The 15,967-nt window shown below is 48.4% G+C and overlaps 1 protein-coding gene across 1 annotated transcript; it reads right to left on the reverse strand.

Annotated features, from left to right (window-relative positions):
• Positions 1-5,492: 5,492 nt before the first annotated feature.
• LOC129547758 (C-C chemokine receptor type 1) lies at positions 5,493-11,482 on the reverse strand. The gene is made up of 2 exons (XM_055413628.2): positions 11,255-11,482; positions 5,493-7,941 (listed from the first exon to the last, which is right to left on the reverse strand). The coding sequence occupies exon 2, from the start codon at positions 7,874-7,876 to the stop codon at positions 6,809-6,811; it is 1,068 nt and encodes a 355-aa protein (XP_055269603.2). The 5' UTR covers positions 7,877-7,941; positions 11,255-11,482; the 3' UTR covers positions 5,493-6,808.
• Between the last annotated feature and the right edge of the window lie 4,485 nt (positions 11,483-15,967).

Raw genomic sequence — 15,967 nt, forward strand, 5'->3', positions numbered from 1 at the left:
GAAGAATCGATGCTTTTGAACTGTGGTGTTGGAGAAGACTCTTGAGAGTCCCTTGTACCGCAAGGAGATCCAACCAGTCCGTTCTAAGGGAGATCAATCCTGGGTGTTCATTGGAAGGACTGATGCTAAAGCTGAAACTGCAATACTTTGGCCACCTCATGCGACGAGTTGACTCACTGGAAAAGACTCTGATGCTGGGAAAGGTTAGGGGCGGGAGGAGAAGGGGACGACGGAGAATGAGATGGCTGGATGGCATCACCGACTCTGTGGACATGAGTTTGAGTGAACTCCGGGAGTTGGTGATGGACAAGGGAGGCTTGGCGTGCTGTGATTCATGGGGTCGCGGAGAGTCGGACACGACTGAGCGACTGAACTGAACTGAACTGAACACTGCCATGCAGTACACAAAATCCTAGTTCTCAAACCAGGGATTCCCACAGTGGAAGCTTGGAGCCCCAACCACTGGACCACTAGGGAAATCTGTCTATACATGTTTTTAATGTTGTCTTTTGAAGTACAAAAGTTCTGATTTTTAAAAAGGTCTATTTTTTCCCCATTTATGAACTCTGCTTTTCATATTGCACGTAGGAAATCTTTTGCCTAGCTCAAAGTCTAAAGATTTTTTGTGTTTTCTTCTAAAAGTGTACTTGTTTTCTCTCTTACATTTAAGTGTATAACTTAGATTTTGTGTACGGTGTGAGGTGAGGGTCTAAGTTCATTTTTTTGCAGACACAACTGTCTTATTATGAAATAGTTTTCTATAACGTTAATGTTGACAGAAACGTATTCCATTTCATGAACATATTTTAAATAGCAAGATCCTGATAAATGCTTAACGACTGTCTCTGAAAAGAAACAGAAACAAACAGACCCAACAGCCCTCATAAGGAGTGTTTACAAACTCCCCTGGTGTGTACAATCCAAACATTTCCAATGTCAGGTTACCAATGGTATGTAATATCATGGAGCTGGGAAGAGATCTCACAACTGGCTCTTAGAAACTGGTACAAGTTGGCTGCAGCACATTACTGAATTTATTTAACCAATACCAGGGCCACTGTGGGAGTTTTGTTTGCTTCCTGTTTTTCTCAATAGATAAAGGTGTCCCTCAAAGCAGGAAGAAGCAGTCTATTTTATTCCCTGCTTATAAAGAATGCTGGCCCTCCAGGGAGTTTTACTTCTCTCTCATAATGAGCACAACTATGGCAACAGCCTTCCTGTGGTCATATTTAATAATACCCATCATATTTACCTTCAGGACAACTCCCCACCTTGCTTCCTGAGAAAGATAAAGAAAACTCAGTTTTGACCAAAAAGAAGTACAAAGCTGCTTGAACTTCTGCAATTTTGCAAAGACACATATTCAACATGTAAATTATGGGGTTGGTTTCTCTTTTCCTCCCTCTTAGGAACCAAGTATCCAATTAAGCAAGTGCAGTAGAGTCAAATGTTGGTCTTCACAGGCACTGAGGTGATGTCAGTTGTGAATGGCCACAATGTGTCAGCTTCCTGAAGGCATCTGGGCTTCTGAGTAACGTGAGGAAATTACTGGGGTGTGACACTATTTCAGAGAAAATGCACCCAACCTTCCTTTTGAGGAAAACCTTGTAAGAAGTGAAAATAAAATGAGGGGGGCACTCTGGGGTAGACGCTCTTCATATAGTATTATTCAATCCCTGTTTGGAGCTCTGTGCAATTCGCAGCTCTCTGCACGTTGTTACAAGGCAGGAAGGGGCAGAGACCTGGGAGGCTGGGGAGGGTGAGAGATGAGAGGGACAGAGGACACTGGCACTGAACAGTGTGGTGCCAAGAAGGTTCTGAGCAATTCCCGCTCCCCCACAAAGCTGCATCCCGAGCCTTTATAACTACCAAGTCTTTATAACTTACAACCATTATAAGCTACTCTTTCCGGTTAATATGAAAAGCAAGGTTCAGGGACATGGTAAAGCACTTACCTGGCATCCTCTGGTATTTGGATACCCGTGTTTTAAAACTGTGCTCACTGTGTGCAAGGGGCCCCCTCCTGAATAGAAAACCAAACTCAGTACTTTCTCATGGCTCCCGCTCCACCCTCCATCCCCAGCCCAGCACTACCTCCTGCCTCAGGAATGCTGATGCTGGATGTTCTTGGAAGAAGCATCACTCCTTTTCTTTTCTTAGTCTCTTCCCTTACTCTTCTCTCTTCTCTTCCCTCTCTCTTTTCCTTCATCAGTTCTTTTCACAAAGAATACTTATTCGTATGATGTGCTCATTTGAAATACTGGAGAGTGCTGAAAGAAGGTCAGAAGAAAATAAACCACCAAGGTGGTGCTTTGTATGGCATCCTCAGAGTCACCCTGAAAGGACATTTCCCAGAACCCCCTGCAGGGTCCAGGTGAGTGCCTGCAGGAGACGACTACAGTGTGATTTCCAAGAGTGAAGCAACAGGTACAGTGCTGTGCTCTGAAGGTGACAGCAGTGGCCAGTGTGCTGACTTACAGGCTCCCCTTATGTGTGTAGGGGAGTGTCTGCGCCCAGAGTCCACTGCTCCTGCACCCTGGGCACCTGGGCATCACCGGGCTGAAGTGCAGGTTGCCCTGCGGGTCACAGTGTGCCCTCACGGGGTCCAGTGGTGCTGCAGTTATCGACAGGCTGCCCTATGGAGCCCTCCCGTGCAGTGATGACTCAGTACTGGACGCGGAGGCGACAGCCTGCACAGACCCACCTGCTAGCTCCCACAGCGGTATACACTCCAATTCCCAAACAAACCCCTACCTCCAAAGGTTCCCAAGCTTTCTCAGTTCACAGTGCCCTTCTTATCTTCATACTTTTTGTTCTCAGTGCCCTGGACCAAAATACCCAACAATTCCACTTATTAAGTGATTAAATCCAAACAACTGAAGTATGCTTGAAAAGACAATCCATATAAAGTGAAAAAAAAAAAAAATTTGATCTTTTGGGGGGGCCACCCTGCACAGCTTGTAGGATCTTAGTTCCCTGACTGGGAACTTAGCCCAGGCCCTCGGCAGTGACAGCACAAAGTTCTAACCACTGGACCACCAGGGAATTCCCTGATTTTATTTTTAAACAGTCAGTACCACTGGGATATGTACAGCTGTTGGGTGTGGCCCAGCTTCTCAAACCTTGGAATCCCACTGGGCACTGCCATCCTCATTTCCTGTTTCTCACTGCTTATCTCAAACCACTGGAGACCCAGCTCTGCAAAAGACATGACAACTTTGAAAGGCATGTACTACAATCTCATATTGAAATTGTCAACCACGTCAGACTAGTAGTTCCTGTGGTGTCCAAGAAATGTCAGGTATCAATTTACAGCCCTTGAAAACTGAAATTGTTCCATAGCACTTTTGTGAATGCACTGAGACCCCTGGGGGCAGGGGAGGGATAGCAAAAGGACAGAAGACCCAACTTAAAGGGGACCTCATTAGATAGATCTGGGACAAACTGTGCACAAAATAAACACAATATTAGATGGCATTCAATTGGATAAAAAAGGGAATCCAGGAGGTTGCAGTAATATAAATAAATACACACGTAAGTGGGATAGAAAAGATTTACTTTATAGTAGAGTGTCAGCTAATAATAGTCACTTATGAATTAACATGTACAAAATACTTTACAGCGGGGAAATTTGGTAAACACCTCACAAAACAACTGAAGAAGTTTAACATCTTTAGTTGTGAGGCGAGTTGGCACCAGATGCCTTCTGATATTGAGAAGAACACAGCATCAGTGCTGTGATTGTCCTGATTTTTTGAATAATGTGAGTCTAATTATCAGGAAAACATCAGTAAATTCCAAACAAGGAACCACCTGTCAGGTTAAAAAAAAATGTGAAAATGTAGCCTTTTGTGTTACAAAGTGATGAAGTCACAAAAAGAAAAGCATTCATTCATTCTTGAATGAAGGAAACTAGAAACAAAACGTGACTACATGGAACAAGTGGTTCCAGATCCTGGGACACTAAAGGACATTGCTTGCAAAGTGGACAAAATCAAAAACAGGGCTGTGAATTACATGGTGATACTGCACCTATGTTAGTTTCTAGATTTTACTGTGCGGGAGTGCGTCCTTGTCTAAATAAAATCATCTCGAAGTATTTTACTAACAGGTGATGCGGATCCTATTTGCAACTTGCTCTCAAAGAGTTCTGGAGAAAAAACAGTATCTTTGTGTCCAGGAGGAAATGGAGAAAAGAGTTAAGAACAACAATATAATGAGGCAGGGCTCTGATCACACAGGAGCGGGGAGGGGAGGGAATGGGAGACAGGCAGTTGGGAAGGGCTGGAGGAGTCCTGAGTGACCAAGGAGGTGTCTGGCAGGAGCAGTCAGATCTCTCATCTGATGGAGCTGGAGAAAGATCATCCCCACTTTCCTTCCTTTATTTCATTTAATCCCCAGAATAGCCTCATAGTGCATATACTACTCTAATCCTTATTTTATGATGAAACAGTCATCCATTCAACCAGCAGTTACCAAGCTTGCTATGTGTTAAACTTTACTGAGTTTACACAAAACAAATGTTAAGTGTGATTGGTTGTGTGCGTGTGTGCGCGCGAGCACATACGCATGCATTTAGAAAACAATACTGGAAGGTGATGCACTAAATTACTAACATGCCAAGAGGCTGTATTTGAGTAGTGGAATAACAGGTGTTTCCATTTTCTTCTTTGGGCTTTTTGCCTGTTTCCAGTTTTCTATAAAGAACATAGATTGCCGTTGTAATAAGTTTAAAAATAAGTATTATTTCAAAACTTTAATTGAAGGATGTTGTGAAATAGTTCTCATTATGATACTGTAGTGGATCAAATATACTTTGATTCAGTGTTATTTTACCAAAGTAGTAGACAAATATTTCTTAATTCCATTAAACCTCCTCTTCACACTGCAGACAAGGCTGGCAGGGTTACATGTGGAGAGCTGACCCCGACCTTACCCCTGAGGCCTGTATCCGCCCACGCTGCGTCTCTGGAGGCATAAGCCCAGTGCAGACTGGCCCCTTCCTCCTCACACACAAGTCCCCTGCACCTTCATGACATCGCCTTCTTTGCATAAAGAGGAAAACACAGTAGGTCCCTGAGTGAAAGAGCGATTTGGTAAGACCCCCAAACTCTAGCGTCCCCAGAAGAGGCCACTCAGTGGTGTCACTGTGTTGTTAGGTGGGACTCCCGTTCACTTAGGGTGCTTTCTGACTGAGGGGGTCCTCCCCCACCATTGCTGTCCTGGCACCACCGGCTCGGAGGCAGGTCACCCTGCCCGCCAGGGCTGGGCTGACGTCCACGCACCAGTCCACTGCACTGTGCTGATAGTTCAGGGAGGGCAGAAGGCCCTTCTGCACCCGCGTCTCCTGGGGCTCGGAGCGCTGGGTTTAAACAAAGCAGGTCCTTGGTCACTGTTGCCGGACTGAATTGATTTCAACAAACAATCGTGAGGACACTGGCAAATGAATTAGGGTTCATTCCAGTGGTAGAATTCAGCGCAGGTCCCAAAGCCAAAGGTTAGAAATGATTTATTGCCTGGGAAAGTGATCCCAACACGCTGCCACTTAAAAACAACAACAGTAGAAGAGTAACCACAGTCAAAGTTCATCTTGCTTATAAACATAAATATGCATGGGAAAGATAAAGCTAAAAGATATATCACAGAATGCACTGTGCTGTTTCTGGCTAGGGGATTATGAATGATTTTGACAGGCGTTTGTTTGTTTTCTGTTTGTCTTTTTAGAGCTTTTCTAGTAAACAATTTATGTTATTGGAAAAATCATTTTTTAGAGAAATGTACAACTGAGGGAAAAGGGAATAAAGACACGTCTCACTTCAGGCAAGAGCTGAGGTGTTAAGGACCTTTAGGGTAAATGAATTTCTTTGAGTTAAGGGCTCCTCGACTTCCTACACTGACAGAGTCGCTACCCCTCCTGGTAGACGTTGCCCTCCCCGCCAGCCTCAAACCCTGTCCACTTGCACACCAGGTCAAGGTCCTGCTGATCAGTCCAAGGTGGCAGCCAGAACTCTGATCCAAACAACTACAGGGCCTGCATGGAGGTCCAGAGGAAGAAAATCCACCCTGTCTCCTGTCTCCTGGTAATAATTTCTGCAGTAAAACTGTCAGAAATCACGGCTGCATCCCGCAACTGACAGGGAAAGGAGATTCTGAAAAATGTTCAGAAAGACAGAAGTACAGCGTCTTATACATTTTGTCCGTGTCTAGCCCACTGCCTGGATTCTTCCAGTTCAGTAGCTATAAAAATTCTACCTAAGGGCTTTCTTAGCTCCACTGCCATCAGCAGTTCCCCAATCCTATTTCCCACTAGGTGTCAAGTTCTTCCATCAGGAGCTCGAGGTTCCTCATGATTTCCAAGAATCTAACCCTGCCATGGGGGTTGGCTGGGTGGAGGAGGCCGCGGGCTCCTTCTTGGCTCTCAGCGCAGAGCAGAGGCAGCTATGGAAATCAGTTTCCAAGGTCACCGGTGTTGAAGGCGGTGGGTGCTCAGTGTCTGGTTTGCAAATGCTAATGTTCACAAATCTGAACTCCTGTTTGGGACTAAGCCCTTCTCTGTCAGCCTTTGTCCCAGTCTTCTGTGATGTCCCATTTCATTCTCATCTCCTTTCCACAAAAGAGAAGTTCATGGAGAAAATTCAAATGCCAGCAGTGAGTTTGTCCTGAGCACCTTGGAATTCCCTCAACCCCATGTGGTCAGAATTCCACCTCAGGTGACAGAGTTGCTGGGAGACCAAGCTGCCTCCTCCCCAGCCAGCATGCCTGGTAGGTCGCTCTGGCTGGGTCCTGCATCGGCCTCCAGGGGCCTGAGTCAGAACCCAGCGGAGAGCTCATGCTCGCCTGTGGAGGGGGACATGGAGCTGACCCTCTCCAGCCTCTCTGTGGGGAGGAAGGGGAGCCACTTAGCCAGGTGCACAGCCACCAGCCGGTGGAACAACTGCCGTAGATACCGCCGGAACCTCTCGCCGACAAAGACATAGATCACAGGGTTGACGCAGCAGTGCGTGTAGGCGATCACCTCCGTCACCTGGATGGCCAGGTCCAGCTGTCTGCTCTGCTCACACTTATGGGTGAACAGGGAATCCTGGAAAGCGGAAACAAACACACTCAGATTGTAGGGCGTCCAAAAGAGAAAGAAGATGATCATGATGGCAAAAATCAGACGCACGGCTTTGGCCTTCTTCTCATTTGGTCTTCTGAGCAGAATCTTTATGATCCCCGTGTAGCAGACGATCATGACCAGCAGAGGCAGTATCAGGCCGATGATGTTCAGTTTCAGAGCCTGGAACTGCTTCCACCTTGTGAAGCTTTCCGAAGGAAAATGAAGACTGCAGGTGTGGTGGGTGAACTCCCACTGGGTCTTGGAAAAGTACAAGCCGGGGACAGAAGCCAAGATGGCCAGGACCCAGATGACAATGCTGGTGATGATACCAAAGGTGACGGTCCGAGCCCGCAGAGCAAACACAGCGTGGACGATGGCCAGGTACCTGTCGATGGTCAGCAGGATGATGAAGAAGATCTCGCTGTACAAGCCCATGAAATAGAACCCAGAGAGCAACCTACACATGGCGTCCCCGAAAACCCAATCGTCCTTCACCTTGTAGTCGATCCAGAAGGGCAGTGTGAAGAGGAAGATGAGGTCAGAAATGGCCAGGTTGAGGAGGTAAATGCTGGTCATGCTTCTGAGTCTCTTGTATTGCGTGAGGACCAGGACCACTAGGATGTTGCCGATCAGGCCGATGACAAACACCACCGAGTACAAGGGGGGCAGCAGCTGGGCCCCAAACGCCCTCTCCTGCACCTTCTGGCATGGGGTCGTGTCCCCATAGTCGTATTCTGTGGTCATGTCATAGTCCTTTGCGGTGGTTGAAGTTTCCATCCTGGCTTCTCCCACGGCTCAAGGGAAGTGTTTCTGTATGTATTTGCTGTTAAAGGCAGTGGGCTCTGGACAACAAAAACAAGGCAGTGAGTATATGTCCTTAACCCCTGGACAACTGTTTACAAGTGCCCACCGTGTACCATGCCCTGTGAGCAAGGGAGACCCAGGTCCTCTAACAAACAAGGCGTGCACACACTGCTAACTCAAGGGCTCTGGACATCCAGAGGCTGGAGAGTGCAGACGGCGGGGACAAGGGGAGGCCTCACTCATGTTCACGACAGATGCTTCCCGAGGGCTTCCCATGGACTCAGCGTTGGACTCAGTGGTAAACAGCCCTTGAGGGGGCACCACAGTCATTCCCCATTTCAGAGGTGAAGGCACACAAGTAGAGAGCAGTCGGGACACAAAGCTGCTGAGAACAAGAGCTGGAGCTCAAACCCAGGTATTCAGGCCCATTCCTGAAACCCCCAGCTCTCCTCCCCAATCACAGAGCAGTGACTGCACTGTGCGGTCCCCAGAGGAGGCTGGGAAGGAAAACAGTTCTGGCTGGAAGTCAAAAAATTATTAACAGATCTTTCTGGCTTTGGGGGCTAAAAACAGTCTCAGCCAGGGGTGATACCGTGCTGTAGGGACACAGGTAAACGTGAATGCTTTCTCGGTTGTCACGAACACTGGGGTCACTACGGTCATTAGGCAGCCAAGGCCGAGGATGTGCCCCACACCAAACACCACCAGTGCCGCCACAGTGAGATCCTAGGAGGCCAACCCGTCCTCCGGCCTGACCCACGTCACCTGGCCCTCTGTAGTCACCCAGGGACCCTGAAGACCTCCGGAGATAGCCCTGAGGAACAGTCTGGGAGGAGCGGGGTGATTTGGTCAGGAGAGGGGGCCCTGGGGAAAGAAAGGCTCAGAGCAGCCTCAAGGCAGGAAGTGTCACACAGTGACCAGTCACAGGGCGGAACTCTCCTAAAAAAAAATCTTTAGATATTTTCTAACCAGGGTTGCCTCAAAACAAAAACAAACAAAAACCACTAGATAGCCTGCCTTTGTAGAAAATCCCCAGCCTTTAGCACTCCCTTCCATCCTTTCCAATCACTTATTGAAATCTCCTCCCCAAAGGGAGCACAGGTTTTTGTGTAACCTACCAGCTCTGTGATCTCATATAAGTTAACCTACCTCTCTGAGCCTCAGTTCCTCATCTGTAACGTGGGAAAGTACCCTTACCTTGCCGGGCTAATGTAAGGCAATGTCTGAGCCTTCCCCTGGAAATTATCAGGTTCTCAGTAAATACTAGGGGACCTCCTTCCCTGCAGGTGCCCTGCTCTGAGGCCTGGTGCCACCAGGATGTACCCCATTCCTATAAGTCTCCCTGTAGTTAATCTGGAAAATGAACTCTGCTTGAGAGTGATGGAGGCACAGTCCCTTCCATCTGCACTGCACTGTGAAATTTCCAAAATGCTGCCAGCAATCTAATTGATTTGACCTAAAGATCGATCAGTAAAGTGAGTGGTACCTACAGCATAATTTCCACCTAAAATCTTGAGTCCAGTGCTCTTCCTTCCATAGAACTTAAAGAATGTTTCCTGTTCACAAAATTCACATTTCTATAGTGGCTTTCAGAGATTAAGGCATGGGGCAGGGGGTGTTGGGCCCCCAGGCTGGGGGGTGGTCATTTCCCATCAAATTCACCCTTATGGCTCTCTCCTCCATTTCTGAACTTGCATAGAGCCAGTCAAGCCTCTTTCTGGAGAAACCCAGGCTGCCACTCACTAAACAAGCTGTTTTGGCAATCTCTGATTTCTGCTGCCACTGCCAGTGGAGACAGCTCCGTGTGGCAGTCAGCACTTCTGGGTGGGTTCTCAGGCTTACTGTGTTAGCAGCGGGCAGTGCAGACAGCAAGGGGTGCAAGGCTGAGCCAGCGAGCCCAGTTTCTGGGGAATTTTGGCAAAGGTGGAGGCAAACCGCATCAGCACTCTCAGGGGCCATCTGAACAGACTCACCTTCACACCCACTCCCACCTTCCAGCCAGATCACTATTTCCCCACTTGTTGGGCACCAGAAACAGCTCCTGGGCATGTTGTCCCTAAAGGGAGATGGGCTGGAGTGAGGCCCTGGAGGCGAGACCCAAGAAGCATGTTGCCATACCATGTGCCAGTCCGTCTGCAGCCTGCTACTAACGTCTGCCCCAGGCCGTTGCCCCAGTGGTCCAGCGCCAGCACCCTTTATCCTGGGAGTTGGTGAAGCCTCTGGACAGACAAAGGGCTGTCTATGGTGGTGGAAGACACCCAGGCCTGGTGGGGTGCAGGAGCTGGCTTCTACTGGTTCATAAGAGCCAACCATGTGCAGCTGTTCTGCATCCAGCTTGCTGGTGACTCGAAGTCAACCAGAATGGGAATATTTACACATGGGAATCAGCCAACACTAGGAATCAGGGCACTTTTCTCAGGAGAATTAGCTGATGAACACTTACCAGTGCATCCATGCCCTTCAGTCTGAATAGCCTAGAGTTGTGTCTGTCCTGGAGCCAGAGTGGGGCCTTAAGGGTCAGTGAGGGGCACAGAGCCTGGTGGTCGGCTGTGCAAACTTCTGAGGATTTCTAATCCTGAAAGTCTGGGACCCTCCAGACCTATTGGAGGAAAGGCTGAAGTAGATATCTCCAAGGAGCCCCCAGGTCGCTTCTCTTCAGAACAAAATTCTGACCTTCCTCTTCTTTAGAACAGAATGGATGCCCCTTGCCCTCCCCTGCACCCCCCCACAAGGAGGTCACCTGGCCAGCTGCCTACCTTCTGGTGGGTGAGATCCTACCTCCTTCAAAGACAGCCCACATTCCTGATTTTGGGGCTCCTTGAGTCTAGCGTTCTTAAGAAACTGTCTAAGTATCAAATCATCTTTGCATCTGCAAAGCTTTTACTAATTAGTAGCATCCTTTTGCTGCAATTTCCTCTTATACCATGTTTGGTCTTTGAGTACACGGGGAAATTTGGCAATTGTCGGTGTCTTGAATAGCTTTCCACAGAAAGTATGTTTATAGTGGGCTGACTTTTTAATCAGTCGTCAACAAGCAATCATACAAGAAAGTATAGTGTTTTTAGAAAGAACATGAATCAGCTCAAAACAAAAAGAACACCATATTTTACATCTGAGCACTCATATAAATCCATCCACCCTCAGTATTGCTATATAAAGCACTGCCTTTCAGATGCATTGCTGGGTTACTTAGGCATTTGACTGGCCCTCAAAGAACTCCCCATCTCTGAGGAGACGGACTGAAAAACAAGTCATGTCCTGCACAGGAGAACTACAGTCCAATCTGGCCATGTGCAAACAACAGCGCCTTCAAAAGTAACTGACCAGACCGAAGAGACAAGTTCCACTTACTCTGGCTTCAGGGGGACGTGTCCACGAAGCGTTTGTTTCTGAAGCTTTTGGATGCTTTATGAATTCAAGGTCAAGGTCCTGAGTGAGTCGGAAGTTCTCAGTTTCCTGTGTGATGATGGAGATAGAGCTCCGGGTCTCAGGTTTTCAGAACAACAAGAAGGGGACAAAGATCTTTCTTGTACTGCTGGGTGTCCAGTTCCTGAAAGCCAAGTTCACTCTAAGGTTTTTTCCTGCTCACTCAGCTGTACTTCTCCTCAGGCAGCTCTGCTTTAAGGGGATTGGGTGGTGGGGCTGGGTGGAGTTGAGCAGGCTGAGCTGGGTGGCAATGAATGTTTCTGGAGTTTCTGAAGCAATCGAGTTCTCGCCCTCAGTAAGTAGTCTTCCTCTTCTTCTTCTTCTTTTTTTTAAAGATTGCAAATGGAAGGAGTTAAAAAGGAAATCTGGGTTCTGGGTCCTCAAAACAAAATGGCCCTACCAGCCCTAGAAGGGCAAGAGGTCACTTCTCTTTGGGACCGCCTACGTGCCTGTGCCAGCAACTGCTCACCACCCTTCTCTGCTCCCGTCTGCCGCACAAGCCCCAGGGAGCGGCTCTATGAGAAGAGCCTCCCGCCTGGAGCGAGTTCGGGTCTGTTTGATGGCTGTTGGCTGTCGGGCCCCTCCTCTTTGATCTCACAGATTGCCTTTTTGCGTCTCATCCATGACAACTGATTCTGACCCAGTCCCGTCTGCTTCTCCTTCCTGTAGCAACGTCAACATCCTAGAAAGCTTATGCTCTGTGTAACCAAGAAGGGTGAGGCCAGGCTCCTTGGCTGCAGGGAGCCTGTCTGTCGATGAGGCGCACCTTTCAGATTCAAATGCTGCACCAGCAGGTTAATTTCCAAGACGGGGGATGCAGCTCACGACCTTGGAGCGCTCTCTGTTGTCTAATCCTGGGGCGCACTCTGTCTCCAGGGCCAAGGAGGTCGCTTCTGGTCCCAGGTCACATTCAGACACCAAAGCCCAATGGGTGAGTGTCCCACAGATGGACAGAAGGGCCTTTGGGGCGCACAGTGGCTCCTAGGCAGTAGCCCTCTGCCACCTCCCCAGCACCCCATCTCTTCCCCCACCCTCCCACTCCATTCCTCTTTGTTTAATTTCCTTCCCCAGGCTCTATTTCCACCACCCTTTCTCACACCATAGACTCTCTTGGCCCTCCAGCCAGAATTCTACAACCCATAACTGACAAACCACAGGGAAAGGTCCAGTAGTCCCTCTGCTCTGCTCAGCTGCCCCCTTGTGCTGGGTCAGGTTGCAAAGTCAAAGAGGGTGTTGGACACGTCCATGAAGATCTCTCTCATCCTGCTCGGATCACCCAAGAGACACTTCCTCCATGAAGCCTTCCTACTCTCTATAGTAGGAAGTCATTCGTGACAGGCAGGTGTTGGAGGTCAGAGAGTTTTAAGATTTTGGAGGGGGGTGGTGGGGGTGGTAAGGATTCTCTTATTCACACTTTAAGGTATAGGTTGAACATCTGGACAATAAACAGCAAGGCACCACTCAAAATAGCTCAAAAATGAAAAAGAATAGAAATCATAATTTTCTGGGCTTCCCTGGTGGCTCAGTGGATAGGAATCTGTCTGCCACTGCAGAGGATATGAGTTCAATCCATTATCCAAGAGGATTCCACATGCCACATAGTAACTAAGCCTGTGTGCTACAACTACTGATCCTGTGCTCTAGACCCTGGGAACCCCAGCTACTGAGCCCACATGCCCTGGAACCTGTGCTCTGGAACGAGCAAGGTCATCACAATGAGAAGCCCCAGGCACTGCAACAAGAGAGTAGCCCCCATTTGCCACAAGGGAAAGCCCGACCAGCAATGAAGACCCAGCACAGCCAATGATAAATAAATAGAAACTATAATTTTCTAAAAAGAAACCTTGGATGGTAGCTCTTCTTTGCTACCACGCTCTAAAGTTCTCTTATACAATTGCTCATTTCACTATCTATATGCCTCTCTAAACAAAGTAAGAAACAATCTCAAAACTTTGGGGCTTAAAATCACAAGGAGATTGTTCTATGATTCTGGAGTTAGGCGGGTGTTCCCACATAGCCTCACTCCCACGTCTGACGGTGAGTGCTGCTTGCTGACTGGAGTGCCTCAGTTTTCCACGTGGCTCTCGTCTTCCAGTCGGCCAGGCTGGCTTTACGCATGATGGTCTCAGGCATGAGAAGAACCTGTAAAGCATCTTAAGGAAAAGTCTCTGAGGCCTCAGAGGATCACCTGTGCTGCACTCTATCACTCACAGCAAGTCACAGAGCCAAGCCACAGACAAGGCAGTCAGGAAATAGAATCTGCCTTTTCAGGGGAAGCAATAAAGTCACACTGTAAAAGCCAGTGTGGACCAAGAGGGAAGGGCTTTGAAGCCACATTTATCTTCTACCAAAAGCACAGGCTTCCTCCAGCTCCCTCGCCCGGGGGTTCCTTGAGTCCCTGTCCTCTGACGGGCCTGTCTTCCCCCATCCTTAGCCACTCACTCCTGTGACCTCCCCCAATCCCGGGATTTTACATCATCAACATCTGTGTCCTTTTGTCTCAGGTCCCAACAGCCCAGCCCCTCACCGCCCATCCACCTTTGCTTCTCCCTGCCCCCAGCAGCTCAGCTCCAGTGGTTCTTTGACCCCAGAGCAACCAGTGACGTTTCAGTTTCTCCTGGCCCTCAGCCTCCTCATGTCCTTAGTTCCACCACCTTAAAGTCCAGGGGCCATCATTACGGTCCCTCCTGCACACACATCCTCAACGCCTTCACTCTTCTCTGAGCTGGTTGTGTCCACCTGGCGCAAACCCAGTCCTGATTAGATCCGAATCCCCACCGGCACCATGAAGCTGAACGTGGCTGGAGGAAACCACACAATGGTACTGACTGGGACCCCCCTACATTACTGATGGCCACATACAAGGGTCCCTCATGCCCATCAATGGCATGTCCCCCTCTTAGACATATCTCACCGGAGAAGGCAATGGCAAGCCACTCCAGTACTCTTGCCTAGAAAATCCCATGGATGGAGGAGCCTGGTAGGCTGCAGTCCGTGGGATCGCTAAGGGTTGGACACGACTGAGCGACTTCACTTTCACTTCTCACTTTCACACATTAGAGAAGGAAATGGCAACCCACTCCAGTGTTCTTGCTTGGAGAATCCCAGGGAGACGGGGGAGCCTGGTGGGCTTCTGTCTATGGGGTCACACAGAGTCGGACACGACTGAAGTGACTTAGCAGCAGCAGCAGACACTTTCTGCCTTTTCCTTGAACCTCCAGCACCAGCTCCATCATCCTCAGTCTTGGCTGATGACCTTGTTCTCCACGTCAGCGAGAAGACAGAAGGCTCAGAAGAGAGTGTTCACACATCCCACCTCCGTTCTTCCCATCCACCCTTCCCTGGCCCTTCTACCTGCTTCCCTCCTGCCACGTGGATGGATTCTCCATGCTCCAAGTCCATCTCGTCCACGCTGCCCGGGATCACATCCTCTCTCATCAGCACGAAGACATCATTCTAGTCATCTTCTCCTGTATCACCGGTTTTTTTCTGTCTGCCAGATTATTCCCATCAGTATACACACAATGCTCTTATTTGATCTGAAACAAATAAGTAAAGAAACAAACAAGTTAGCAAGAAAAGTCTCCCTTGATTCCACTTTCAATTCTAATTACTGATTCATTTCTTTTTAAAAATATTTTATTTGGCTGTGCTGATTCACAGTTGTGGCACATGGGATCTTCATTACAGGATCTGTAAGTTGTGGCATACGTAATCTAGTTCACTGGCCAGGGATCGAACCTGGGCCTTCTGCATTGGGAGCAAATAGTCTCAGCCACTGGACCACCAGGGAAGTTCATCTAATTATTGATTCATTTCTGCACAGCTCTTTGCAATACTCAAAAAAGCTGTCTTTATTTGCATCCAGTTCCACTTCAACCCAGTTTTTAGAACCTGCTCTCCCCTAGCCCCCGGTGACTTTTTCAGGGTCACCAGTGACCTTCATGTGGATAAATCCAATGGTCAGATCTCAGGCTGCACTGGACCTGACAGCTCGGCACATTTGACACCACTGTTGCTTCCTCTTCTTGATACTCTTTCTCTGTGTGTGCAGGATCCGATCCTGGCTTTGCCCTTGTTTCACAGGCGGCCCCTTGTCAGTTCCCACTGCTGGTTTCTGCTCAGTCTTCCAGCTTCTCTCTTTGGCATGCACGAGGCCATGGTCCTTGAACCCCTCTCCTCCCAATCTACAGTCACACCTTTAATGGCTCTATTCTCTCTCATGGCTGAAAATGTCATATCCACTCTGACGAGGCCCAAATGTACATCTTCAGCCTTCCCAGCTCCCTCAAATCTAGGCTCATACCCAACACTCTGCTCAATGTCTCCACCTGGTTTTTTCAAAAGCTTTTCAAATAGCATTTCTGATCTTCTCTCCAAATTTTATTGTCACTGTCATCCACACCTAGAGGTAAATGGCAGCTCCATTCTTCCCATGGAACCTACCAAAACCTTGGAGTAACACTTGAATCTACTCTTTGGAACCTGACCTGTGATCTTTTTGCAGAATTTGTTGACTCCATTTTCAACATACAAAGACTTCAATCCTTTCTTGCTTCACCCACTGGCTCCAGTTTGGTCCAAACCAACCAAGACCACAGTCTCTTTCCAATACAGCAGTTGGAGTGATTCCTCAAG

Source organism: Moschus berezovskii, chromosome 24 (genome assembly GCF_049115385.1).
Source record: "Moschus berezovskii isolate FMDL1 chromosome 24, NW_MosBer_1.0, whole genome shotgun sequence".
Lineage (NCBI taxonomy): Eukaryota > Metazoa > Chordata > Mammalia > Artiodactyla > Moschidae > Moschus > Moschus berezovskii.

Coding starts and splice junctions, on each gene's coding strand:
- LOC129547758 (XM_055413628.2), bottom strand. CDS start 7,876: ATGGAAACTTCAACCACCGCAAAGGACTATGACATGACCACAGAATAC.